Raw genomic sequence first — 27,251 nt, 5'->3', positions numbered from 1 at the left:
GTGTCTTCCTGCACCAGTCACACAGCCTGAGTGGATCCAGGCTCGACCGGGGGACAGATCCCAGGTGTAACACACTTTGAGTGTATTCAAGAAAAAAGTTCTTCTGTATGTGTGTGAGTGTGTGTTTTGGGCAGTGTTTTAAAAATGACCAAAAAGTCTGCATCTACTCAAAAACATAGAGGAGTCGCAGCAAATGGACACAAAGTTTCTCAAAATGGGAGCCAGTCAGATGCCGGTGGGACACTGCAGGATGAGGATGACAGGAAGGTGGAGCTGGGGAAGAAAGTGACCTTGCTCCGAGGGATCTCCATTATTATTGGCACCATCATTGGTGCAGGAATCTTCATCTCTCCAAAGGGCATCCTGAAGCACTCAGGCTGTATAGGAATGTCCCTGGTAGTATGGATTGCCTGCGGTGTGCTGTCTCTCTTCGGTGAGTTGGTTCACAGGTGTATCAGTAGATGGGAAGGTGTCTGTCTTACTTTGAGAGGAGCTACATTGAATTGAAAGGCTCTGGTGGAACCTAATGTTTCAAAATGTGTTTCCTGTCTGCACACAGATTAAATAAGAAAATCATTAACACAAGTCCATAATGTGATGCACCATATGTCTCCATTCAGGAGAGGGTGCTTTCCAAAAAAGCATTAAAAGTCATATAGAAAGGAAAGATTGTTGTCGTGACAAAACATTCTTCCATTACTTCAAACCAAGGTTAAGCTTGTTTTTCATGTTGCATTTATGAACAAAAAAAAACTCCATTTCTACTAAACACCTCAGTTAAACTTGGTCTTCGTGCAAATAATACTGTCACCTCAAAACCAAGCTTGATCTTGTTTTTGTGTCCAAGCTCAAGCTTGGCTTTACTTGCTACCCGTACTCAAAAAAACACAACAAAAAGGTTTTATTTTATTAGTAGAACAAAGATGCAAACAAAGCTGGTTTAAGTTGTTTATTGCATGCCGTGAATGCTCAGAAATACTCTTTTATTATGAAAAAAAATTAAAAATAGTCTTTTGGCGACAGTGTTGTTTACTCTAAAAAATGTTCTTTAACCCAGGTTCATAGACCCAAACTAACCAAGGTTTGATTTTTTTAAAAAACAAAACCTAGTTTAGTTTTCTGGTGCAAGTATGTGCAAACACCACTGTTTTATCAAAACCACAGGTCATATTCATCACCCATTCTGTCTTTTCTTTCCAAAGCACTCACTTGCAGAGGTTAAGCATGCAATGTATGAGCAAAGAAGACTCTTAATTACTGAAAACCAAGCTTAGGCTTGGTTCATGTGTGCAGCTTTTTTTTTAATATTTGCTTTGTTGTTCCAGAACCTCACGCCAGTCCAGTTGTCTTTGGAAAGCACTTAGAAGTACCATGACCTGAATGAATGACAATCCTTACAGACATGCTCTGTTGTTGTTAAAAATCACGATTAAGTCTGGTTTTATGAGCAGGTTTGTCCAGGTGCGCTGTCTATTTTGCCAAAACTATTAGGGAATTTGCACTACTAAACTACACTATCAGTCGCCATCGTGTAATTTACTTGTAACACCTATTTAATTTATTGTGAGTTTAATCAAATTAGCGCGACCTAACTGACATACAGAAAACCTGGGCCAGATAGTACTCCAGTACAGGGGTACTGATTAGTTTCTGGATCTCTGTCCATTTATAAAGTGTTGTGTGGAAGGTGAGTTTTGGCTACCTGGATTCAGCAAAGTTTTGACTCAGGGTCCCCAAACCTGTTAATCAAGCCATTGTGATCAGGGGAATGAAACCAGTCCTGATCGACTTGAGGCTGCAGACAAAAAGGAATGTAAAACAAACACAGTGGGCTGCAAGTATGAGAGATGGTGGATGAGGAGAATCCATAAAATAAAGATACTAGATAAATAGATAGATAGGTACTTTATTCATCCCCAAGGAAAATTCACAAGTTCCAGCATATTCCACAATTTTTAAGTAAAAGGCATGCAATAAATAGTCTAAAAGCACAGCAAGCAGTTAAAAGTTAAATGTTAAAAGTTAAATGTAAAAATGTCCACATGTCCATTGCAGTAGGACTAAAAGTACAGATGTCCAGTGCAAACAGAATTAAGGAGGAGGGTTAACTATACAATAAACAGTAACTGCTCATAGTGATGCACCTTATAAAACACAGTTTAGTTTTGTGTCAGCAGAAAATCTGTCTCTAAATTCAATCAAAAGATAAACATACATCTAAAACAACTGAAGCATGAGACACAACACATGACACACAACCACAGACGGGAGTCTGGATATGAACCCTGGTCTCTGGGGTCTTTGTATGGCCTCCATCCACCCCGACCTCCTCCCTGTGGCTCTGGTGTGGTACAAAAATGTTGTGTTTTCATTCATTCAAAACCAGTTTGCACCAGGCGTGTTTTGTGTTTGTCACCACAATGTAACTAAGAAAACATTATAGCAGAATATAATTGTAATTTCCGGTAATACCAGTCCTCCAGGAAGCAGTACTGAAATATTGTTGTGCACATCTGTGTATTGCAGCATATATTGTTGCCGTATCCTTAAATCCCTCAGTTTCAGCGCTGTAATGAAATGTCCAAGCACATTATCCTTGAATACCCTTCCTTAACCCCTTTCCCGCTCCCCTTAATTCACATTCCCTAAACTTGTAATTAAAATTCGTCCACCTAAATCTTTCTTTCTTAAGTTATGGGTTGAGACCCTGAAAGGCTCCCACAGTAATACATCTGGGTGATCTTGAGGCCCAGGGAGGGACTGTACATTTCTATAGATGGCTGAGACAGTTTAACAGCCCAGGGACTCTTCAGTGCTTTTCTTCTTGATTCAGAGCCAGAGCTAATCTGTCACCTCTGTCACTGCAGGAGCCCTGTCCTATGCCGAGCTGGGGACTTGCATTAAGAAGTCTGGTGGACATTACACATATATAATGGAAGCTTTCGGACCTCGGATGGCTTTCATAAGGTTATGGGCTGATCTCATTGCTATAAGGTAATGTCTGCCTCCTCAACTCAAGTTTACAGAACCCAACTTTACACTTAAAGCTGCATGAATCCACATTTTCATATTAACAATGGGCCAAATCACTGCGTGTCATTTGAAAGGAGCCCCTTCCACTCCACAGAGAATTCTCACCCAACTCTGCACTACCCCTCAGCTCAATGGAGCATTTTAGCATTTTTCAGCTCATTGCTGTTTGGTTCACTCTGTCCATCTCCCTGGAACCTGGTTCACAGCAGCTGCAGGCATCTGTGTTCAGTAAAAAAAAGGTCTAAACTCCATCTGTACACTACCTGCTCAGCACCAAACAGCAGACCGGCACTGTTAGAGGGTAGCTGGTAAACATAGTGGAGAATTTAACAGCTAAAGAGTTAGATATTTTTCTCAGGATTTGATGGAGACCAAAACAGAGCTGAGAGAGAGTGAATACTGGACTTACATTAATGGCTCCAAATGAATGTTAATGTTGCTCTGTGCTTGCTGTTTGATGCCTATTTACACATCCACATGCATGTTTGCAGGCACTGTGTGCAGCCAGTCATGCCACAGGAGTCGATGGTACATTCCCTTGAATTAAGTGTGTTGGTTTACTGTCCAGAAGTCAACAATTAGCCATCACATCATTACTCTTCCAATGTCACTTATTTCATGAGGACCTTCAAGTAAATTTCACTGTGCCACTTTATAATTTGACGGGGCACTAACTGTAGTTGTAGGAATGCTCCACCAAAAATCTATTGTTTGAGTGTCAAACACTGTCTACTTGAAGGCTCAAATGGTACAGAAAGGATCCACAGCAGTTACAATGGATTCCAAAGGCAACCCAAAGCCGACTTCACAAACTACATGAAAGACATCCAACATGAAAGAGAACACTTTTCAGAGTGGGGAGACAGTTGAATATTCAGTATATATTTATTTGCTTTATTTGCTTTGTTATAAAGAGGAAAATCAGTCCAATTCAACAAATGTACACATGTTATGTTGGAGGATGATTTGTTTCCCAAATATCTGATATCTGTTTCAGAAGATTTGTTAGATCAGGCAAATTAAGGTAGGGCTGTCAGTAGATACTGTCTGACTGTGACCTTGTGAGGTGGGAGACAGAGTTTAGTTTAGACCAGTGAGGTGAGAAAATGCTCCATGTGCAGCTGTGTGTGTACACAGCCAGGGCGAAGCAGTATAAACAGTCTAGTGGCTATCCTTAAGCTGCCCAATTTTATGCTGGCCTCAGGCTAGCGGGACTGAATGGAAACCATGGGAAATGAGCAGAGGCAGAGAATGAAAACAAGAATGGGGAAGACAAAGAGAGATTTCCCCGGCTGCAGCAGCACAGTGGCTGTTGTGGGAAATGAAAAGGGAAATACTGATGTGCCATAAGATGAGCCTCTGGGACTGGCCAACCTTATTTGATTCTTATTGAAGCCAAGCTTATACTGGATTATGGGAACACTTTGCGTGTCATCATTTAAGTAAATGATAAAGTATATTAAAACTATTGAATATTTATACCACATACATTGAAGCTGTATAAATTGATTTAGACCACTAGAGGGTAACAGAACTGCAAATCCAGCAGACACAGAACATCATAATCATTCATTTGAAGCTCTGTTTTTGGTCTCCACCAACTCCTGAGAAAAATATCTATTTCTTTAGCTGCCAAATGCTCCGCTATGTTCGCCAGCTGGTTTCTAACTGTGTTTGTCTGCTGTTTAGTGCTGAGCAGGTAGTGTACAGTGGGTTTATCAGAGTTGTATCGCTGAAGTTGGGAGCTGTAAAACCAATACAATGAGCTGAAAGATACTAAAATGCTCCATACAGCTGCAGTATCTGTGTGTATCATCACTATGGCTCCGCCCTTTCATTTTATATCAAAATAAAGCTATTGTTTACTAGAACTCTATTAATACATTTAATATAGTATATTATATGTTTGCACTGAACTTCAACCATGTGTCCATCTTTGTGTGTGTGTGTGTATCCTTCAGGCCTGCGGGGATGGCAGTTATCTCTCTGGCTTTTGGCCAGTACATCCTGGAGCCTCTGTTCATGCCCTGTAGCATCCCCCCTTTTGCTATCAAACTGGCCACCGCCGTCGGCATAAGTACGTATACCTAGACTACCATTAAATTAATACATCTGAGTGACAATGTGTCAGGATGATTTTATCTTTTTGACCAATTGCATGATAAGAGGTATTAAACTTGCAGTTTGGGACAGAGGGGGAGGCAGGAGACATTGATGTCAGCTGTCAACAAGACTCAGGACTATCATTATCCAACCAAACCTGTCCATTAAATAAAAACACATACCACAGCATGAACAGTCACCACAGCAACTGTGCAAAGATGTGTAATGGAGCCTACAGTTACATTTGCTGGAGGTGGATAGCTCATGGAAAAATTCAGATGAGCAGGAAAAAGAAGTAGGCAACATTTCTTCCAAAATCAAACTGTCCTATAGAAACACAATGTCCAGCATGATAAAACCACACTCGTGGCTGATTTTTAAGGTTTTAATTAGTTGGATAATGATGCATGTCTCAGTGTCACATGGTGCAGAAAGGTATTCACATCCTGTTCTATGTTTGAGCTGGGTGAAGTCAGGCATGCCACATGTCCCTCCACCATCCTCAATCAAGCGTATGTGCTAAGTGTAATGAGTTGAGATGACCAATTTCTATGGTTGCAAACAAATGAGGCACAGACACTATTGACACGTTGATTTTCAATATTTCCACCACACAGTAAAAGACTCCATTACATGACTTTTTTCTCTGTCCCTGTAGCTTCTGTCATCTATCTGAACAGTGTGAGTGTCACATGGACAGCAAGGATTCAAATCTTCCTCACCTTCAGCAAGCTGCTGGCCATTGCCCTCATCATAGTGCCAGGAATGTATCAGCTCTTCAAAGGTAAGACACCTTCATCTTCACCATCATCACCATCACCATCATCACCATCATCACCATCGTCATCATCATCATCACCATCATCACCATCGTCATCATCATCATCACATCTAATAGCCTCTTTGAGTACTTTACTCAAGCCCTGACCCTCAAGCGTCTGTAGGATATTTATGTATATATGTTTCTTGCTGCCCAGGAACAGCCTCCGACTTCATGCAGAGCGCTCAGCTGCAGCAGTTAAGATGGCTTCCTTTGTCTCACAAAACAACATGCACTGTAAATATAACCTTGAGCGTTTCAGGCGGTGATACACAGCTGCTCACAGCAAGGAACAACTCAGGCATTTCACAATGTCCTCACAGTAGGTGGGTAAGAGGCCCTGGATCACAGCTCATCCCTCAGTTATGGACCTCACTTTGTCTATAACTATTTACTCAATATTGTTGAATGTTCATTTCAGCTGTAAAATGAACTGCAATTGTTATTACATATCATGTACAAGGTTATTTAACATTATCTATCATAATTATCATTCACATTTCTTGACTTGCACACCAGCTAAAGCCAATAACAAAACCAGATCCACATGATTACAGCAAGGATAATAGTACAAAACAGTTTTTTTTTCATTTCATTTCATTTTTTTAAATAATGCCTATTATTATTGTCTTGTTGCATTGAAAGGGCTAACAGAGATTATTGATAGCAGCAAATGAGGCAAATTAGAAAACAGTTTTTACACTGACTCATCAGTACTAAAGTACTAAAAAGAAATCATTTTTTAATTAATAAGTTAACTAAGAATTAAGAAATAATTAATACTTATTAAAAAATTCTCACCATGAATTGATTTGATTTCCTTTCATTTCATCTTGTTATACTTTGGGTTTTGGGTGTTGCATAACACCGTGTTTACCTTTTATAGCCCTTAAACAAAATTTATGGGGCCACATTGTTTCTGTGGGGGGCCTCGGGGTCTACCTAGACCCCAGTGATATCTATGTCCATCTCTCTGCATGGTCTGCATGATCAAACAATGCAGACTTTAGCTTCCTTTATTGCAACTTAATGATGTGACATGAAATGGCACTTAAGGGAGCTACACTGTGCAGACCTTTTTTCCATGTTTCGATCTGCATTATCACACAGTGATCATTACAAACAATTCACATCTCTCAACAATTCAGTGCAACATTATTGTACCATTAGATTGTTTTATCTGTTTGTCAGAGCAGTTTTGGCTCATGATTGTGAGCTCCTGCATAAAACAGATTACTGATTTTGTTGTATTTGTGCTTTAATCTGTCTCAAGTACCTGTGTTGTTCAGAGGTATCTATTTCTCCTAGCTAATAAGGCTGAGTACTGCTCCATTCATCTTTTTCATTGTTAAACCTACTTTTATTATTATTATCATTGTTATTATAGCTATAATCACTCCTGGTCTTGTGTAATAACTAGATGCACAGATTTATTCCATTGCTGCAACAATCCCTCTTCATTTAGGAGCAATTATGGTGCTTCAACAAGGCAGTCATGAAGAAGAAATATGTCTGCTCGTTTGTGTGTGTGTCTTTGCAGGAGAGACCAGAAACTTTGAGAATGCCTTTGAACTGAACAATGTGAAGCTGTCAGAAATGCCACTGGCCTTCTACTCTGGAATGTATGCATATGCTGGATGGTAGGTTTGGTGTGTGACTGACAGTCAACAAACATAATCTTAAGTGTTGTCAGTTTGGTGCATAAACCTTGCACATGATTTAGCATTCATTAATCATTGGAGGTTATACAATAACTGTCTCTTGTTGCAGGTTCTATTTGAACTTTGTGACAGAGGAGGTAGATAATCCTGAACGGTAAGTTAAATCCATGTATTGCTGTATTGTTAATAGGTCATCTGAATTTGCTCAATCACAGAGAAACAGCGGCTATAACTGTTATTTTTATATTACAGTGGGTCGAATGACTATTTGTATGCAGGGAAGGTTCTAGGATCAGTGGAGGTGTTAATATACGGTACCATTCACAAAAAACTGAAACTCATGCAACTCACTGCAAGATATTTATCCAACTGTCAAAACTGCTATTGAAGAATACTTGTTGTGCTCTGCAAGAGAGGCACATTTGAGTGTAGCAATTAGAATACCGTGATCAATGACATCAAAAGCTGCAGTAAAATCCAAGAGCACATCCCCAACAAGTTTCCTCTCATCCATACATGTTAACCATTGACCAGTCACGTGTACTAGTGCAGCGCTGGTAGAGTGCTCTGGTCTATCAGCATGGTGTGCTTGTGCAGTAGTCGTCACTTTTTACAAAGTAATTTAGGATTTGATTAAAGATTGTCTTCTCAACTAACAACTAGCATAGAGTCCATCTGGGGAGTAAAGGTATGATTTTACCCTTTTTCCAAAGCAGCAAATAAAAAAAAAATCCATCCATGTCATACATAGTGAAGATGTTCAGTTAGAGCTAACTAGCAATGTCTCTTCAACTTTATCCAGGCTGACTATATCAAATGAAAAATGTTAGTTATTATTATCCAGCTTATTGGGTTTATCCCTGTGCATATGCAGTCATGAAGTTTTTGTTTACATGGCTGGTCAGGTCATCATGTACAGTATATAACACCGTCAGGACCTGAGCTCTGTTCTACACTGGCATTAAGCAACATTTGGTTAATCCATCCTTTGAAGGATGTGGAATAATCCAGCAACTCCTGTCTGATGATGATGGAGGAAGCTGAGACATGTGCAACCAGATCTTTCTCTTCATAAACGTCTGTCACGCCATAATCCTGAATGCAGCCGCTGTTGTTGGCATGGCGACATTCCGGACAGCTGTCACAACCTATTGTTAGTTCCCAGCTCCAGGTAAAGAAAACTGGGTGTAGTGGCCATAGATGCTTGCACTTGCCAAAAAAGGTTTCCTTGGGAAGAAATGTAGTAGCTGGGGTCTGCTCTATTGGCAGGACAGGGAAGGAACCTTTTTGCATGTCTTTTTGTACTCTGGTGAAAAGCTGGATGCTGCCACTTTCAGTTTTCCAGTCTCAGAAAACACTGCCTCTCTCAGGAACTAGAGATCCATGAAGCGAGGCCACAGTGAGGGACATTTGGATGGCGCCTCATGGTCCAAAAGTCCCTGCCCAAGAGACCCCAAGCAGGTCTGGGTTGGCCGGCATCACGATGGGCAAGATCTGAGGCCTTCCTGACAATGCAATGATCCTGAAATCCTTTGGCAGCTAGCATACGGCTGACAGACTGATGGAGAGAATGAGACTGCCACTGTGGCAGAGCTCCTAGCCACAGTGGAGGACAGTCACAGATGTGGAGCCCCATCCTCATAATCAGACACTAGGTGTCCCAAAGGGAAGGAAAGAGAGATCGGGCAGCAAAGCCCGCGATGGAAAGAGCCGAGCCATCTTGCTTGTAGTAGCTGTCAGGGTCCCTTTCTGTCTGGGATTCCTGGAAAGTGGCTGCTGAAGATTAGACACGTCTGTTGTTCCCTTGCTGGCTGCTTGATGCAAGAACATATTGGAACAAAGGTCAGGTTCTGACAGTGATATATACTATATATGTAAGCCTGAGAGAGGCAACTGTACTGTCTATAGTACAAGGAAAAAAAATCTTCACGTCTGTGCATCCTTGCACAGATAAACCCAATAGTGACAGCTGCGCGAAGAATGCAAAGCCTATACAAAATAGAAAAACATGTTTTCACTCACAATGGCTGAAAACATGGTTCTAAGACAAGTTAATGTCATCCAATTGTATACAAGATCTGAAATTGTCCACCTTGGACTGACCTGCATATTCCATATATTTTTGGGAACTGCCCATCTTCTTACACATTATTTTTTTGAAAGTTTTTTTTTTTTTTTTTTAACATTTACAGATATGCATCTTTTGAAATCAAAATGTTCTTTCTATTTGAAGTAATTAACCCTGGTGACCTCGCTTCTCAACTTGCAAAAACAGTTTCCTTCTGAAAGGGACGCTGATTTTTCAGCAGCAGCCTTGGCACTGTCGCTTTGAAGCATCAAAAATCTCAAATCGTCATTTAACTGTGGTGCACTACTTCCCTTTATAGACCTTTTTCTAAGCAGAGCATGCACGTCCACCAGCCTCATGAACTCATCTATGAAAATTTCAAAGTCACATTTACATAATTTTCTTGACATACATCAGACCACTGTAAATCTTCAACATCATTCAAAATGCATTAAATCTCTTATATAACCTGCAGTAAACAATTCCACAATGAGGCATCTTAGTCTGTCCTGTTAAAGCAATCAAACTGTGGTCACTACATTGTACAGCCACTGATAGTGTATATGAACACAAATTACGTGTGTTTGTGAAAATATGATTGACACAGGTTGAAGTATTGACATCGTTGATGTGAATAGAAATTCTTGTAGGTTGAGTCACAACCTGGGTGAAATAGCAAACATTGGAACAGACTATTTTTAGAAAACCAATCAATATTCAAGTTGCCCACAAGGAAGATGTCCTTTCACCTGTCACTGTACCTTGAGATTCACATCTTTTATCAAAATAGTTTTATAGTAATTCTAACAGCCAGAGCGGGCTTGCTGAATGGAAGGTGAATATAGTTCAATGTCAGCAGTCATAACATCTTTCCGTAACATAACTGGGATGTGTCCCTGAACATAAAATGCATATTTGTCCTTGTCTCCTCTGTGTAACTTCAATCCACCTACAGCCAGCTCAGAATCAAAAGTGTCATGTAGGCGCATTTCTGATATCTGACTATCAGATTCTGGTGGTTTCTGATGTACATATATATATATCTATATGTATGTGTGTGTGTGTGTGCGCGCGCGTGCACACACACACACACACAACTGGGGGAAGAACTAAAGCATTCCTTTGCAATCTTCATAGCAAAGGTGTAGTTTTGCTATTCATATATCATAAATCTAACAAAGACTTCATAAAGAAAGACGTAAGACAACGTCCCATTTTAAAGAAATGTTAACTCATCAGTGAATGAATCTAGATGAGTCTCAGATACCACCAGGATATGAATGGAATTAACAAGGATCAGATTATTCAGGTCATGTACTTTTGAGCCACAGATGTCAACTGTGCAATTACCAAGTTGTTGGGAGCTTTTAAGGGCTCAGTGTCATCATCAGCTGATGACTGGGTTAGTGCAGGAAATAACTATATGACATATGTCAACCTTCACCATAACATGTGATTAATGTAAGTCATGCACTGAGCTCTGAACAAGTAGTTATGAGTTCAAGTTCAAGTGACACTGATGGTTTCAGTACCTGGGTTATTGTTGCACATTGTGGTCACTTGTCCAGTTCTATAATATCCCTGATGACCAGCACTTTTGGATTCTCAGGTGAACCATTTAGTTTAATGAACAGTAAAAAGTGCTTTTTATGTTAAAAACAGAAAGTGAAAGCAGCAGCGATATAAATACACATTATACTGAATTTACCATGTGAGACATTACAGTACAGATAAATCTGAGCCTTTGAATTCCAGCTGTTATTTTATTATTTATTTTAATATTTTCCAGATTAAATCTGTTAGATCAGCATCTTTTCAGCCGGCTGAGTGGCTTCCCACTGTTTTATTTCCATGAGAAGAAAGCACAGAAAACAAGAAAGGCAGAGGTTATAATAGAGGTGAAATGGAGGTGAGACACACAAGTGAATAACAGTGTACTGCTTCTGTTATTATCCCTCCTGCCCTCAGGACTGTGCCATTAGCTATCTGTATCTCCATGGCGATTGTGACTTCCTGCTATGTGCTGACCAACGTGGCATACTACACTGTGATGTCAGCAGAGGAGCTCCTGGCCTCGCAGGCAGTCGCTGTGGTAAGTAACACTAATATGTTTTAATTGAGATGGAAAGGTCTTAAATATATTGCCCAAATAAAATTATTATCCATTTTACCTTCAGTAGTTGTAGTATTGTATTATTGTATACAGTATCTACAATATTTACTGTGGAAAAGCTAAATTAATCAAGTAAAATTAATTACTCAAATCATTAAACTCCACGATTCTTTGCTCCGCAATACACATTGGAAAGACATAGTGTAAAAGTGGAATTTTGACCAAGAAAAGTCAGCAAGAGATCAGCGGATGCCAGCCTGACAGATTCTTTGTTGGGAAGTTGCTCTGAATGAATTGAAACTTGAAGACTGATCAGGTCCCTTTAAAAGAAGGGTAAAATTAATTTCATGGAGCAGAAGCTTGTAGCTTTTACTTTCCCTTTTTTTTTTTTTTTTTTTACCTCCAAAGTCTCCAAAGAACAGAACAGACACTGAGTTGTCTGTTAAAACTGGACTACATTTTGGATACGTTTGTGTTAGCCCCAATTCTTTTATTGGAAACCCAAGAACAGACCGGAGAAATCACAGCCGAAGTATTTATTGAGGTCACAGCTGATGTATAGCAGCACTGGGCTCAGAATGACAGAGCTCTCACAGGATCTCTGTCAGAATGAGCACAGATCTCTGATACAAGTTCACATTTATCTTCTTGGGTTTCACCCAACCCCAAGCAGAAGTTGGACTCAATGTAGTTGGCCAGTTACCAAGACGTGGAGAGCCCAACTACTGTACTACTACTACTACTACTACTACTGTACTCTACTACTGGAATGTGATAAGCAACCTGCGTGTCAGTGTTTAGGCGTGGATCTAATGCAACAGACATCATTGACAGAAAAGAGAGGAGAGAAAAGTGTCTGCCTCCTGTTATCCAAACTGGCTTTCACCAGTCATGTTATCTTCCAACTCTGAACAGTACAAGGACATTCATTAGGTTACATGAGGGCAGTAAGAAAGTACAGAATAAGAACACACAAAATCACTAGACAGAGCCAAATTGTTCCATTTGTACATTGTAACCTTGTCATCAAGGCTTGAACCTTGAAAAGGTTTTGCCTCTCTTTCATGGGGCTTCTTCAGTTCTGACGGGTGGGGAGTATCAGGTATTTAACCTCTGTGGGGTCGTTATCTCGGTCATTGATTCCAGCTGGTTCGTTTGTGCTCTGGGCTGTTGTAACGACAGTCGTTAGAGTTGTTGGAGTCACCTGAGGCCAAGTGTAAACGACTCCGCACAGGAAATCATTTAATATAAAGAGCTTATGGCTGCCATCAGTTCCTGTCAGCAAAGATCAGGTCCACCCATGGTTCCGCCTCTAAGCTGTGATTGGACAGGTGATTGAGTTACACTTTTTGCATGACTGACTCACCTCAAAAATTAAAAAGAGCTCCCTTGCACCTCCAGCTAATGACAGTGTTTTGCATTTACTACTGGGTCTGTCAGGTGCCTCTGGGCAGGGCAGCTGCTGGGCAGTGCACAGGCCTCTTCACTTTGTTTTCTGTGTTCTCATTTAATTTAATGAGGCATGGAAAATTCAAGTCACAATGAAAAGCATTTCAATCAGTTACTAGAAACAAAATGCTCAATAAATCCACTTAAAATCCGTTTTTTCATTTAACCATGATACAGTAAATGATACATAGAAATGACATACATGTAAGAGTGTGTGTTGTATTTCACTTTATTTCTGTTTGATGTGTTTTTATGTGAGTAATTTAAATCTTTCATACCAGGACTGTGTAATGGTCAAAGAAAAGTATTTTGCAAGAGAAACTGTACAGTCTCAAGTGTCTGCAAATGGTGAAACATGAACATGTAATCTCATCTATCCATGCTCGTCACAACATGCAGCATAATGTAAAAAACTTAGATAAAAGTAAAATGTAGGTCCTCAGAGTAAAGGTTACTGTGTCACATTGAAAAAGTGGGTGTCTGGGAAGAGGGGGCTGTTTGAAGAAAAAATGCTATATGATGACATTTGACATTACTCTTAAACAAAATGACAATGACAAAATAAATTGCATTAAATGTCAAGGTCAGTGTGCCCTAATGTTCAAACCCAAGAATAAATTCAGTTACTTTTGACAGCACTTTGCAGCCTGTGCATACAACTGATTATCTGATATTATTAAAATATCTTTCATATTGGTGGCTGAATAAGACCCAGATGCAAAATGTGGAATAGGTGAGCAGTGGACAACAGTTTATTGAACAGAATAAGAAAGTTACTGTTTAGGTCCACGGAAGCTGACTGAATTTTACACAGGTCTTGCAACCAGAATATTCTGGTTGGATACTCCGAACAAGTCACCAACCACAACAAATTTTTGATATTTAGTTTTTCACATTTCAAGCTGGCCATGGCCCTCCTACAGCGGAAAGATGTGGGTGACTTGAAAGCATATAGTTGAAGTGTTACCTCTCTGCTGTTAGTGACGTTAACTCCTAATGTGAGCACCACAGATGCCTTCCTGCATTTAACATGTCATTATTAGTGAAGTGTCTCTGATAGCTCTGCTTCCCAGCAGCTGTTAACGTGATTGTTTCAGCCCAGCCCTGTTAATGCTAATCACATCACAGACACCCCCAATACCAGACACAGCTGCTTATTAGACTGAGGACTGATATCACTGTTACTGTAAGCCTATAGTGAGGGAAGACTCATTCACTAAGAGATCTCAGGTCTTTTCAAATGCAGTTAGTTTTATTGCCCTGTGTACGATGAGTGATAGGAGCACCTTAAGGAAAGTGTTAAGAGCATTTATCTGTTCTTAGAAGGCTATGATGAGATAAAAGAATTACCCTCTGTTCTTCCTTTCTCACAGACAGCTGGCAAAAGTTTACATTACAAACTTAATTACAGAGTTGAACTCATGTCTAGAACTTTTCTCAAGGAGGCTGGCTTCAAGGTAGAATTAGTAATCTTAGACTGCATAAATTAGAGGTATGTTCACATAATACAATAATAATACTAATAGTTTGTAACTTCCTGGCCGTAATGACTAAATTTCCCCGGTGTGGGATCAATAAAGTCCTTTCTATCTCTTCAAAAACGTTATTTTTATAGTACCTTTCACACAGGAAATGCAGCTCAAACTCCTTTACAGCAAAGAAAGCACATGCATTTGAAGTGAGTGGTTCCCAGAGAAAAGACACAGAATGGACATAAAAACAGGCAATTACAATAAAAAAAATTAATGTAAAATAAGATTGAGAATAAAGCCCACTTGACAATGATAGTTAGAAGTGAGGAAGAATGAGGATGAATAAAGACAATGGGTAACATAAGATGGAAAATAAAACCTCAGAATAATAATAAAAAATCTAGGTAAAAATAAATAGAGTACATAGAATGCATGAAATTAAGTAATATACAAATTTAACAGAAGTACAGCAGTACATAAGTGTGAGGCAAAGCACAAAAGTTTCAGGCCATATCAGGACGTCATAGCTTGTTAAAGGCTGAAGTGAAGAGATACATTTTTAGTTTGCTTTTGATTATTATTAATGTCTATAAAATATTATATTTTTATTCAAAAATAAAAGTATTCAGCGAGCTGGCTTCCCCGATATTTTCCCACTATTGCGGTGTTCTTGAAGGCAAAGGAGGAGTTACCAATGTAGCTTGGCATGAATCAGTTTTTCCAGCATCTTTTTGATTTAGAAATGGTCATGCTTTAGCTATGTTTCCAAGGTGGAAAAATGAAAAATTTCCTCACCTTGTTGGTGTGTGACTTGAAGCTTAGATAAGATAATACTAAGATAATACCAACACATGTAACTTCATATTTAATCAAGTTAATTTCCCCACATTATTAAAGAGCCTTTCTTGATTTGTTTTAGGGCCGACTAGAAGGATTTCATTTTTGTCCTCATTTAATTTCAAGAAATTATTGCTCATCCATTTATTTATTGCCAAAAGACAGTTATTGATGGAGTCATAGCTGCAGCATCATTTGGTTCAGCACAGATGTACAGTACACATAACTATGGAAACATACATATGCTCTCTAATGATCACAGTCAGAAAGACCGACCAACTGTTCAAGATGACTGACAAAGATATCATGGTCAATCGTATCAAAGGCTGCACTCTAACAGAACAAGAACTGAGACCTTATTTTCATCAGAACTTATTGTTGAAATGTTCAACCATGTAATTTAAATAGCAGTCAGCAGTGATCAAATGATAATAACAATGTTACAGAACTTTGCCTCAGCCTTGCCATCAAGGAATCGTCTTTGAACCAGAACTTCCCTTTTAGACTTTGTCAAGATTAGTTTGGAATCAAAAACACACAGATGGTCATAAATAGGTAATTCTAATGCTGAAACACTGTCAGTGTTTAACCTTGTTACCAAGTCCAGAATGTTATCATGCTGATGAGTGGCTTCATTTATATGTTGTATAAGTTCAGTAGTCCAGTAAATTCATAAGCTCCATGGCTTTGAAGTCTTCCGTTTTGTTCATATGAATATTCATGTCTTCATTCAGGATTAATCTGTCATATCTAGTGATACCAAATGTTAGCAGCTCTGAGAATTCCTGCATAAACAACAATGAATATCTTGGTGGCCAATACAACGTAATGATGAGCACTGATAATTCTGCTTTGAGCTCAAGAACAAGACATTCTGACAAAAAATCTGTAAATTTACAGAGGTCAATGTCTTTACACACAAACTGTGCAGAAAAAAAATGGTTGCAATGCCTCCTCCTTTCCTGTTTTGACTGGCGGACAAAAAAATATATAATTCAGAGAACAAACCTCTGTCAGTGTTGGCACACTACTTGTGCTTTTTAGCCACATTTCAACTAAAAACATAAAATGCTAATTATTTTTAATTATCATATTATGAATCAAACATGATGTGTTAGCCTATGACCTGACATTAAAAAGAGCTCATATCAGCTGTAGGGATTCTGTGATAGGAGAGGAGACTGGCTGTGGCTGAATATTGACAAATTTAAGATTAGACAGGAACCAGATGGTCTGCTACACTGTGTTTGACCAGGTCACCAACTAGTTTTTTCGTGATCAAATTTTTATTGTTATTACAGATGCAGACATACAATCAATAATTAACAACACAGCACTGAGAAAGAAATAACACAAAACACTATTCACAAGGACTTCTTACTAGTGCGCCAACAAATGGCATATAGAGCACACATATAAGGTCACTCTAAGTCACTATAATATACATGCCAAGACAACTTGACACACCTACATATGTGTATGCATACATGAGACTGCACATCTCACTCACAGCCTACCCTAAAACATACTCATACATACTTACACAATACACGCAGTACATATCCGCAGTAAGGAGCACAGAGTGATAACCAATAATGTAACTGGTAACGACATAAGCAGCTTGCTGCAGCCCTTATGAATGAGCCAGTATGTAACACTGAAAGATGTCTACAACAGTTAGCACAGGTAGCAAATTATAGAGCCGAAACAGGGAACCATGAATTAAGAAAAACACAAACATGAACATGAACATGAACAGGACCAGGGAGATTATGAATAAAATAAGGTTTTAAATTGTAAATTAAAATTAAAATTAACAGACAAGAACACACACACATAAAAAAAGGAGGGGTGTTAAAACAAGACGCCTTTGAGATTCTCTGTTGTTTGGGTCCAAAGTCCAAAGCGGTATCTATAAAAGTGAGCACACATTGCCGTCGAGTAAGTATGTGTGGAGGTTTCCACCTAGTTGTGACCATCTTTTTAGCAGCTGTCAGCCCGGCCAAAAGCACTCACTTGCGAGCCTTTTGTAAATGAAGCTGAGAGAGATTATTTAAAATCAGTACAGATGGGGATATGTAATAAATTGTACAGATTTTCATTCACCATCTTCCAGAAATTGGCTACACCAGGGTTTTCCCAAATCATATGATAAAAGGTACCAACTGCACCTATATGACATAGTGTACAATTTGGGTCAGCTTTAAGTCTCATACTATGAAGTTTACGTGGAGTCATATACGTCCTGTGAATGAAAATCAAATGAATCTGTTGGTGGTCAGGATTTATGGACGATCATTTAACTGTATCCCAAACACCAACCCAATCAAAAGCTGAGTTAAGGTCAGGGATATCTATCCTCCATAATGAATCTACTGGCAGTGGGAGATAAGTTCCCTCGAGAATGTAGCCGTATAAATTAGAAACAATTCTTCTTGTTCCCCGAGTCCTATGCAACACTTTGAGCAATGGGTGTACTTCAAGTGGAGCCTGCCAAGGGACCCCATAGGTCTTCATGGCTGTCCTCAACTGTAGATAGAAATAAAAAGTGGAAGGTTGCAAATTAAACTGGATAGAGAGCTCTTCAAAAGAGTATAGGCCCTTGTTTGGCAGCGTTGACCAACTTTCAAGATCACAAGTGATTTTAGACAGGGTATTCTCATAGTTGATTTTGACAATGGTCTGCAATAATGCACAAATCTCAATGCCCACATATTTAGATTGTTTAACCACTGGTATACCTGAGGGTAATGTTTCTCATCGAATCATGGAGGGGTAAAAATGCAGACTTTTCGCGGTTTATTTGTAATCCGATATGTCATCGAAACTTCTGAAAATAGACAAAATGCTAGGAAAAGACTGTTGTGCATTAGCCACATAAAGTAGGATTTCATCTGCATATAAGGATATGTGGTGTGTGGTCCCACAGATGGTAATGGGTGTGATACCCTTAAGCTTGGTTTAGGCTTCGGCGTCGCGGCGACGCCGTACCTACGGCGTACACCCTACGCCGTCACTGAGCATTCGTAGTTCTGCATCGAGGGAACGCGTTGCTCCGCAATTCACCGCCAAGCCGCTAGGGGGGTGCGGCTGTGTCTTTGTATGGTTTTGGGGGGCTCTTGCTGCCGCGAAGAGGAGTTGTAGAGGTGGTCGTACTTGCGTACCTCCTCGATAATTCTTTCTTCGGCTTGGTCCAGTTTTTCTTGTAGCTCTCACCACAGAAACTTTGAAAATGGCGGTGTTGTTGTGCTGCGACCATAGGGCTGCGACTGAACCGAAAATTACGTTCTGAACGGACCAATCACAGTCCTCGACGTTCACGTCACTACGCGTCGACGCGACGCGTAGTCAGGATTTTTTGGAGGTGCGCGTCAGGCTACGGCGTAGGGTCCGCGTAGGGGTCTGCGTCGACGGCGTAGGTACGGCATCGCCGCGACGCAGAAGCCTAAACCAAGCTTTAGTCATGCCAATAGTCTCTAAAAAGAAGCGGACTCAGAAGACAACCCTGTCTGGAGCCTCTGGCTATGTTGAACAGGGACAGGTCACCAACTATTTAAAATCACCAGTATGTTTAAGGAAGCAGCATGGCATCTGTCTCATTTCTGATAGACACCTGAGAGATGATGTCTGTGGTTATTGTTGTTTAATAGTTCACCATTTTGACTGAGCTTCAGTGTGGCAGCTTCAGTGGTTGTTATGGAGGCTGGGTCCCTGGAAAATATGATGAAGAGGGGGAAAAGGGTGTTAGATCCCTGACTGGGACAGAGACATCCTCTGAATGCCTTGGGTGTTGTGAATAGTGTCACACTGGTGCATGCAGAGCACAGGATGACAAGGGCTAGAACCCAAAATGAAGACAGAGTTAGAGCGTCAGAGTTCAGTAATTTTAATGAAAAGAAGAAAAAAATATCCCAATACAATGGGCAATGGTGAGGCAAACAAACTGTTTGAAGAGAAGATAGAGTCAAAAGTTCAACAAAACCCAACAAAGGCCAAGAAAATAAAACAAATATCCAGAATTGTGATGAGAGGCTAGAACACTAGATACACAAGATAGAGACAAACTGGCAAGCAGTGAATGAAAAACACTCACTTAAATACACTGTGTAGTGAAAATAAGGCCAGCCACCAAAGGTGGGCTATGTAATAACTGCTAACGTCACCCAGTGGCTCGAATTCAAACAGCACACCAGTTAATATTACAGTAACTAGCAATCTATAGCTAAGTACTCATTAGCTAGATAACATAAACAAGATTCAACCACAAGATAATGGAAATTGGAAATTTATTTTATGCTATTGAGTAGAGGTTTTAGAAAAATGACGAACACCCCTCATCTGGATTAAATCAAACCCAGTCTAGAGGCCCAAAATGTGACATGTTATTACATTTATTTCACTCTAAGTAGGGGAGAGCGAGGCACAACCTAACACAGATTGGTTTCTGCGAAATCATTGAATAAATCTTTGAGTTTGATTAATCATGTTTTTATCCAGGCAATACACACATCTCTGCAACAAATGAACACTTGAAGTTTGTTAACTTAACCCATGGTCAGGGTTAATTGCAACAGACAGAGGGTATAACGCTCACTAGAAAAGTCTGAACACAATTCATTAAATTCAGTTCAATCTATACAGTAGTACTATCAGTTCATAGTGTTTATGGATCTATCTATGATTGATAGATATCCACACGACTATCCATCCCTCATCTAAGCATCCATCATGGATGGAAAGATTGATACATACTGCAGATTGACAGGTAGGTGTGGATATTATCTATGCATCTCTTTCCATCCATGATGGATGGATGGATGGATAGAAAGGTGTGTGTGTGGATATCTATCTGTCTTTCCATCTATATCACAGATGGATAGATATCCATACATTTATTTATTCATCCATCTATTGATTGGTCTATCATTGATGGATAATATTGATCCCAGAAGAAAATGCGATGGTATTTCACTAAAAAGTATGCATTTTACTAGACAGATTTTAAGATTTTCCTGAGGTCTTTTGTCAGTTCCAGAGGCCCGGCCGGAAACTAAAGGGGATAAAGCATGTGCAGTCAGGGTCGTAGAGGCTCTAGAATGATCTGCCCGAGGGAATCAGGTTGGCTGAGTCGATGATCTGATCACCATAATTTATGCCTAAAGTCTTCTCACTATTTTCTGTAATACTTTCAATAACTCACTGCTCTGTTCCGAATATTTTAAAATAGAACTCAAACATACTAAAATGTATTTCCTCATTATACAGTGGATGGCTAAAAATGATCTTAAATAACAACATTTCAGTGTCCATTTGTGTGGAACTACAAATTCATATGTACAAGATAAATTCCCCGTTTTCCCCTCAGTCCGTGTTCGTCCATACAAGCGTGGACTGTGACTAATCAGCACTGAATGGCTTCATGAATAATAAGCAGCTTTTGCTCCCACTTCTGCATGACCCATTTATGACAATTGCTGCCAGCAGCCCTGTCAACTGCTCTAATTCCATCTAACTAGCTACAGTTAGTAAAATAAGACAAACCATAATTCAATAAACTGATAGTTGGAGACTGATATACTCACAGCAGAGCCATTTTAAAGAATAACCTAACATTTTGGGCATTACACTTGTGTGCTGAGTACAGAGTTGAAGTCAGGACACGGTTATCATAGATTAGCATAAAGATGGGGCAGCTCAGAGACGCTGCTATCCTGTCTCTGTCCAAAACACACCTGTCAACACCTCTGAAGCTTAATAATAAACCTTTCTTGTTTGATCAATGCTCAGAGAGACATGTAACTATGACAATTTGTGGTTTCATGTTGGAGCTATTTCTTGATGGACTAGCTACTTACAACAAGCCAGCGACTATTTATCGCAGACCAGCTCACCTGGTAGAGCATGTACCGTGTTTGAAGCCTGTGTCCTGACTGTAGTGGTTTGATTCCAGGTCCTTTGCTGCAGCGTCCCCTTTCTCTCGTTGCTCCTCAGCTGTCATTACGAAATAAAGCAGAAAATGCCCCGAAAACAAAAGCATATTCAAAAAAGAAAGCAAATAAATGTGTCTATCAAGTGTTGAAGTGCTCCTCTTGTTCATGTTGGTCCTCCTGTGCCTCCCTCTGCTTCTACCTGTCACAGACTTTTGCAGAAAGGCTGATGGGGAACTTCTCCATAGCGGTGCCAGTGTTTGTGGCCTTGTCCTGCTACGGCTCCATGAATGGTTGCCTCTTTGCCTTGTCAAGGTACAGATGCTCCCTTTTTCCTGACCTTTGTCTCAAACCCTTGTCTTTCAAATAATGATGACCAAACACAATGACTCATGGTAAATTGAGGTATATCTTTTAACGTGTTGTATCTTTTCATTTGCTGCACTGAGGAAATACTGTTTTCATTGACTAATTATTTCCAATCACATTTACTGCTTTTTACTTTTACTTTACTTTTTTCAAGCACTGTTAAGAAAACATCAGTGAAAATGTACACTACACAGGAAATGGAGGGATCATGCCATGATGCCATGGAAAGGCTGTTGGGAAATATCTGTGCAGGAAGTGTATCATTGGCAGTAGCTTTACAAATCCATAAACATCCAAAACCAGCAAACCGGGAGATAAACACAGAAGTCTCTCACTAAAATATGAACACAGATATCCAGTATCTAATACAGCCCCACAGCTGAAGCAAATAAAGCCTCTATTTGAGAATTTACAGTGCGTACTGTGATTCCAGCAAGTGAGGCAGAACACCTGTGGGATGGATGTCAGTCCTCCTGTCAGGGCTAAGAGCTGGAGTTGGTCCCTGGGCACCACACAGTGACTGCCTACTGCTCCTCAAGGAGAACAAATTTCACTATGTGGGACTGAGTATGATTGTATGTGACAGTAAACAATCTTCTTTTACATTGTACAAGTGGGCTTTGCACTAGTTCACTGTCTGTTTTGAGCAGTGCCGATTCCTGATAATAGTGATCTGCACCTTAGACTTTCTTCATGAAAATGAGAAACCAGCCCACACATCCTGACGCCCTGTTTGATATCAGAGTTCCCGGTTTAGCTCATGCTCAAATTCATTCTCAGCAAATAATCTCATAATGGCAACACAGAGTGAACGTGAGCCAATATTTAAAATGAGCTTGCTTTAGTCACACAATCAATCACTACGGTGTTAACTCAATTTTCTTCTGTCATTTTGGTTCAAATTTCTGTGTGTGTCTCTGTGTGTGTGTGTGTGTGTGTGTGTGTCTCTGTGTGTCTGTGTGTTCACCAGAATGTTCTACGTGGCATCTCGTGAAAAACAGCTCCCTGAGGTTTTGTCTATGATCCACGTCCGCAGACACACTCCACTGGCTGCTGTCCTCATACTGGTCAGTTTACTGCAATGACAACAACAATCAATAACTTTCATTAGACAGCACTAACAACACTGTCAATAACGCCCTTATTTGAAATAACAGCCACTGACAGAAACAATGGTAATTACAATTTAATAAACATTTATAATTACAACATGGATATTAATGTTGAAACAAATATGACTCATCATGCTAATTATCATTTGCCCTGCAAGCCAAGTCATCTCACTGGTAATGTGGTGCAAAGCATAATGCTGTAGCTCTGGTTACCTGCATATACCTTGGATGCTGACATATGGTTAAACACTTGTTCTATGTTGGAGGCGTCCTGATAACAGATTTTCATACAAAGCTTTTTTAACTGTGGTGTGCAGTACCCTATGACCATGCTCCAGCTGTTTGTGGGAGACATCTACAGCCTGTTGAATTTCTTGAGCTTCCTGCGGTGGCTGTTCATTGGTGTGGTGGTGCTGGGTTTACTCTACCTGCGATATACAAAACCTGACCTCCCCCGACCCTTTAAGGTGAGTGTTTCTACACTTGTGCACAGCTGTAGTTGTACTGAATCCTATCTGGACTTGTGCTACACTGTTAACCAAAATACATGTCACACACTTTCCATGTATTCCACAGTATCTCACCTTGAGAAAATCTTTTGTGATGCTTAAGAGCAAAGGAATTAAAATTTACTACTCCTTAAAGATGCATGCAAATCTTCGTATCTGCTTACAGAGCATACAGTATATTAATAATACAATAATAGAGTAATTGTCCACAGGTCCCGCTCTTCATCCCAGTGGTGTTCTGCCTCACATGCTTCTTCATGGTCTTCCTGTCTCTCTACTCGGACCCGGTCAACACAGGGATTGGATTTGTCATCGCTCTCACTGGCATCCCCGCCTACTATATCTTCATTTACTTCGACAACAGACCAAAGTGGATTCAGAGGGCTTTAGGTAGGCTAATCATTACTACTAGTGATGCAATGGGAATTTACATTCAACTGCTCAACTGCATATGACAATAGAAAAGATGGATTTGTGATGAATCAGTTAATCCACTGACACATAATAAATAATGTCAACAATTTTAATAATCAAGTAATTGCTCGTGTCATTTATCAAGGAAATTTATTTATTACTTATTTTAGCATCTCAGATGCATCTATTTTGTGCTTTCATTCGCTTTATGTAACTGTGAAGTGAATATCTGGGGGTTTAACATTTGAAGATGGTCTTAATTTTCTCGATTAACAAATAGCTTTTGTAAAACTTAAAGCTAAAAATTTTCATTGAGCATTCAACCCTGGAAGGTCACAAGGGAATTTGCTACCACATAGAAATTTGAGAAGCAGTAACATTTCAGAAGTCTTTCCTTTCCTCATGTTTGCCATTAAAACAGCATCCAAAAGCTTGTTAACTGAAGTCAAAGGTTGTATGTGGCATTCTACACGTGGAGAACCCTTTGATTGTTCTGAATTTTGTCCAATTTGATGGACACATTGCACTGCACAAAAACTCAAAGAAAATCATGGGAAGGAAGTGAAGCAAAATTCCAATAGTAGCAATGTCCTGAACAGCATTTTCATTTGCAATGCCAATAATCTGTTACTAATAATGTACTGATTGTGCATTTTTGCTAATCGTATCTCATTTCTGTTGTATGAACTTAAAACATGCACATTCCCAGGTTCTTACAGCCTAATAAATGTTTGTTGTGAATTTAAAACATCCATACATTTTTTCCCCGCCACACATTCTTAATAGCTTGAGATATGTAAAACATTTCACCTTATCTAGAACATGTAAAATGATAACATTGTATGGTTTTCTTTGTGTCCTCAGATTCCTTCAACAGAACCTTGCAGATCATCTTGATGGTCATACCTGCTGAGCGATAAGAGGATCTTTGGCTGCTTCAACTTACAAATATATACAGAGCTGAACTACAACTCAGAAAGTAAAACTGGTCTTGCATTCTCCAGAAGACTGGTTTGGCACAAAGGTTTAGGTATGAATGTCTCTGCTGAATGTGAGTTTACCTTGTCTGTGTTATTAAAGGATGAAGATTTACATTACAAGAAGTGAAAATCGTTTTCAATCTACGTCATTGTTTTTGTGACCACTGATTATTTACGGAACAGTAAATGATGACCATTTTCTTCCCATAATAACTGTGTGTCAGTACAGAGCAAACCACTGCACACAACAAAACATTGTCTGGACTCATGTGATTTTATTATGTAGTACCTGATTCTTTGTAGAATGGTTTGTCCCACGTTATCATTGTTTCTTTGAGGTCTAAGCAACCACAAACTGCCAGGCCGGGACTTCAAAGAAGGACCCAAATGCAAACGACTGTAACTGGAAGTGAGAACAGGTGTGTGGTTGGGTGTGGCAGCCAGGGAATGGAGAAAAGAGAGGAAGTCAGAGGGCATCTAGTGGATAAGTGGAGAATAGCACTGACGGGACTGGGAAAACAGAAATGTGGCTGAAGAAGAGGAAAAAGGAGATTGATTGTGACACCAACTCATTGGTCATTGCAGGTTGACATTTGTACCTGTTGCACCTCCAACAGAGAAAGGAGATGCCCAGTTTTCCAGAGTTATGTTTGGCATTTGAAAGTTAAAAGAAGCAATTATCTTGGTGAATACTATCACCGACAGAAATTGGCACCAAAAGTACAAAACTTTTAACAAGAATGTTAATTTCAAGATGTTTTAATTGGGTTGCAAGCAATAAAACCAAAATAATGTGATGAAAGATCCTAAAATTTCCCAAACTGAGGGAAACTGTAGAGTGAGTTCTCAGTGGGTTTGTCGCCATACGAGCAGTTTTTTCGCAAAACAAATAATTGACCCATCACTGATAAAAGATATTGGTGGTTGCAGCTTTAACACATTTTCCTATGCAATCATGAGAGGGCCATATGCTAAAACAAAGACAATAATCCGCAGGGTATAACAAATAAGTCAGATATCTTTCTGAGTTCAGGCAGCAGAACCCATGTTTTCTATCACATTGTTGTGTCCCTCTTCCAGCAGGTTTTAGCATGCAGATGGTCCAGCCCTAACATGAGGACCTTTGACGTTACATTCAACCATTATTAGAACTTTCCACCACCTGCCTGACCTTATGTGGACCCTCTGCTCCCCTGGTAGTCCACTCAGATTTCACATTATCCAGTCAGACTGCATCAGCACCACCCTCTTCCCATCCTGCATCAGGAATGAAGTGGCTAGGCCCTATGTGCTGTGGTGTGGTTACTCTTACTCTAAGGTGTGTGTGTGTGTGTGTCTGTGTGTGTGTGTAGCGTGCAGTCTGCTGATGTGGCTGCTCTCCATTCCCCCTGGGTGGGATTTGCAGGTAATCTGTCTGTGTAACCGCTGCCCTGTGGCACACTGCATTCCCTCTCAGCTCTGTGTCCTGTAAATGGAGGGCTTTTACTGCTGATGAGAGGATGGCAGGATGGAGACAAAATGCCCGGGAGCTTCCACTTTAGTGCTGAGCCATAAAAAAGCTGGCTTAAATTCAGCTAGCATTAGCCTTTGTGTGAGCAAAGCTAGCTGCGTCCACACTGCAGGCATATGGACCTTTTACCACAGTGCTGTTGGTTCATTGGCTGCAACTGCTCAGGCTGGAGTGTGACATTAACATTTATTTAAATGACTTCACATGAGCCTTAATTAACACATGAAGGGCAACCCCACTTCATAACGCTTTCCACAGACCTCTCCAGTTACAGTAAAGTATTGCTACAAAAAACGATAATGTAGAGAAATGCAAATAAGATCAAGCCAAAGACTGAGGCTCTTTTTTGACTGTCCATCGTAAGTGTGACAGTGTTCTATAAGTGCAATGGTAAATCTGTGTAAAAATGATATTAATCAGTAACACTCTAAAGGAATCAGGTCATGTAAGATGTATTAAATTTAAGATGGTGCATTCAAAGTAATTGTGTCAGCTGTTCTAAACATTCAACATCCAACATGCTTGTGTTGTTTTAGTGTATTTTATATTCATGCTTTGACAGTACCCATTAAAGTTGGCAGAATGTATACAGTTAATATAAGTGTTTTGTTTTTTTTTTAGGTTTGATGAAATCCACGACAAAGGTGGTGTGTAGTCATTTGATTATATTTCAGCTGTAAAAAGTAGGAAGGTTTAATGGACATCATGATAATTTACTGTGCCATTTTCTGGCTGCAATAATTATATCGTAAAATTTAGACTCTGGCACATCCCTTTGAATTTATAAATAAATAATTTTCATAAAATAGTTATCATTGTGGTGCACACAGAGATCAGATGACCTGATACATACAGTCCAAATATGAGACCAAAA

At 39.7% G+C, this 27,251-nt stretch overlaps 1 protein-coding gene across 1 annotated transcript; it reads left to right on the top strand.

The window, feature by feature from the left end:
- On the top strand, positions 1-26,971 carry slc7a11 (solute carrier family 7 member 11). Its single transcript, XM_076739807.1, has 12 exons — positions 1-433; positions 2,868-2,994; positions 4,995-5,110; positions 5,795-5,920; positions 7,497-7,596; positions 7,727-7,771; positions 11,654-11,777; positions 21,695-21,798; positions 22,823-22,919; positions 23,282-23,431; positions 23,686-23,863; positions 24,752-26,971. The coding sequence occupies exons 1-12, from the start codon at positions 145-147 to the stop codon at positions 24,805-24,807; spliced, it is 1,512 nt and encodes a 503-aa protein (XP_076595922.1). The 5' UTR covers positions 1-144; the 3' UTR covers positions 24,808-26,971.
- The last annotated feature ends 280 nt before the right edge of the window (positions 26,972-27,251 follow it).

Source organism: Chaetodon auriga, chromosome 9 (genome assembly GCF_051107435.1).
Source record: "Chaetodon auriga isolate fChaAug3 chromosome 9, fChaAug3.hap1, whole genome shotgun sequence".
NCBI lineage: Eukaryota > Metazoa > Chordata > Actinopteri > Chaetodontiformes > Chaetodontidae > Chaetodon > Chaetodon auriga.
This window is presented reverse-complemented; position numbering and strand designations above follow the sequence as displayed.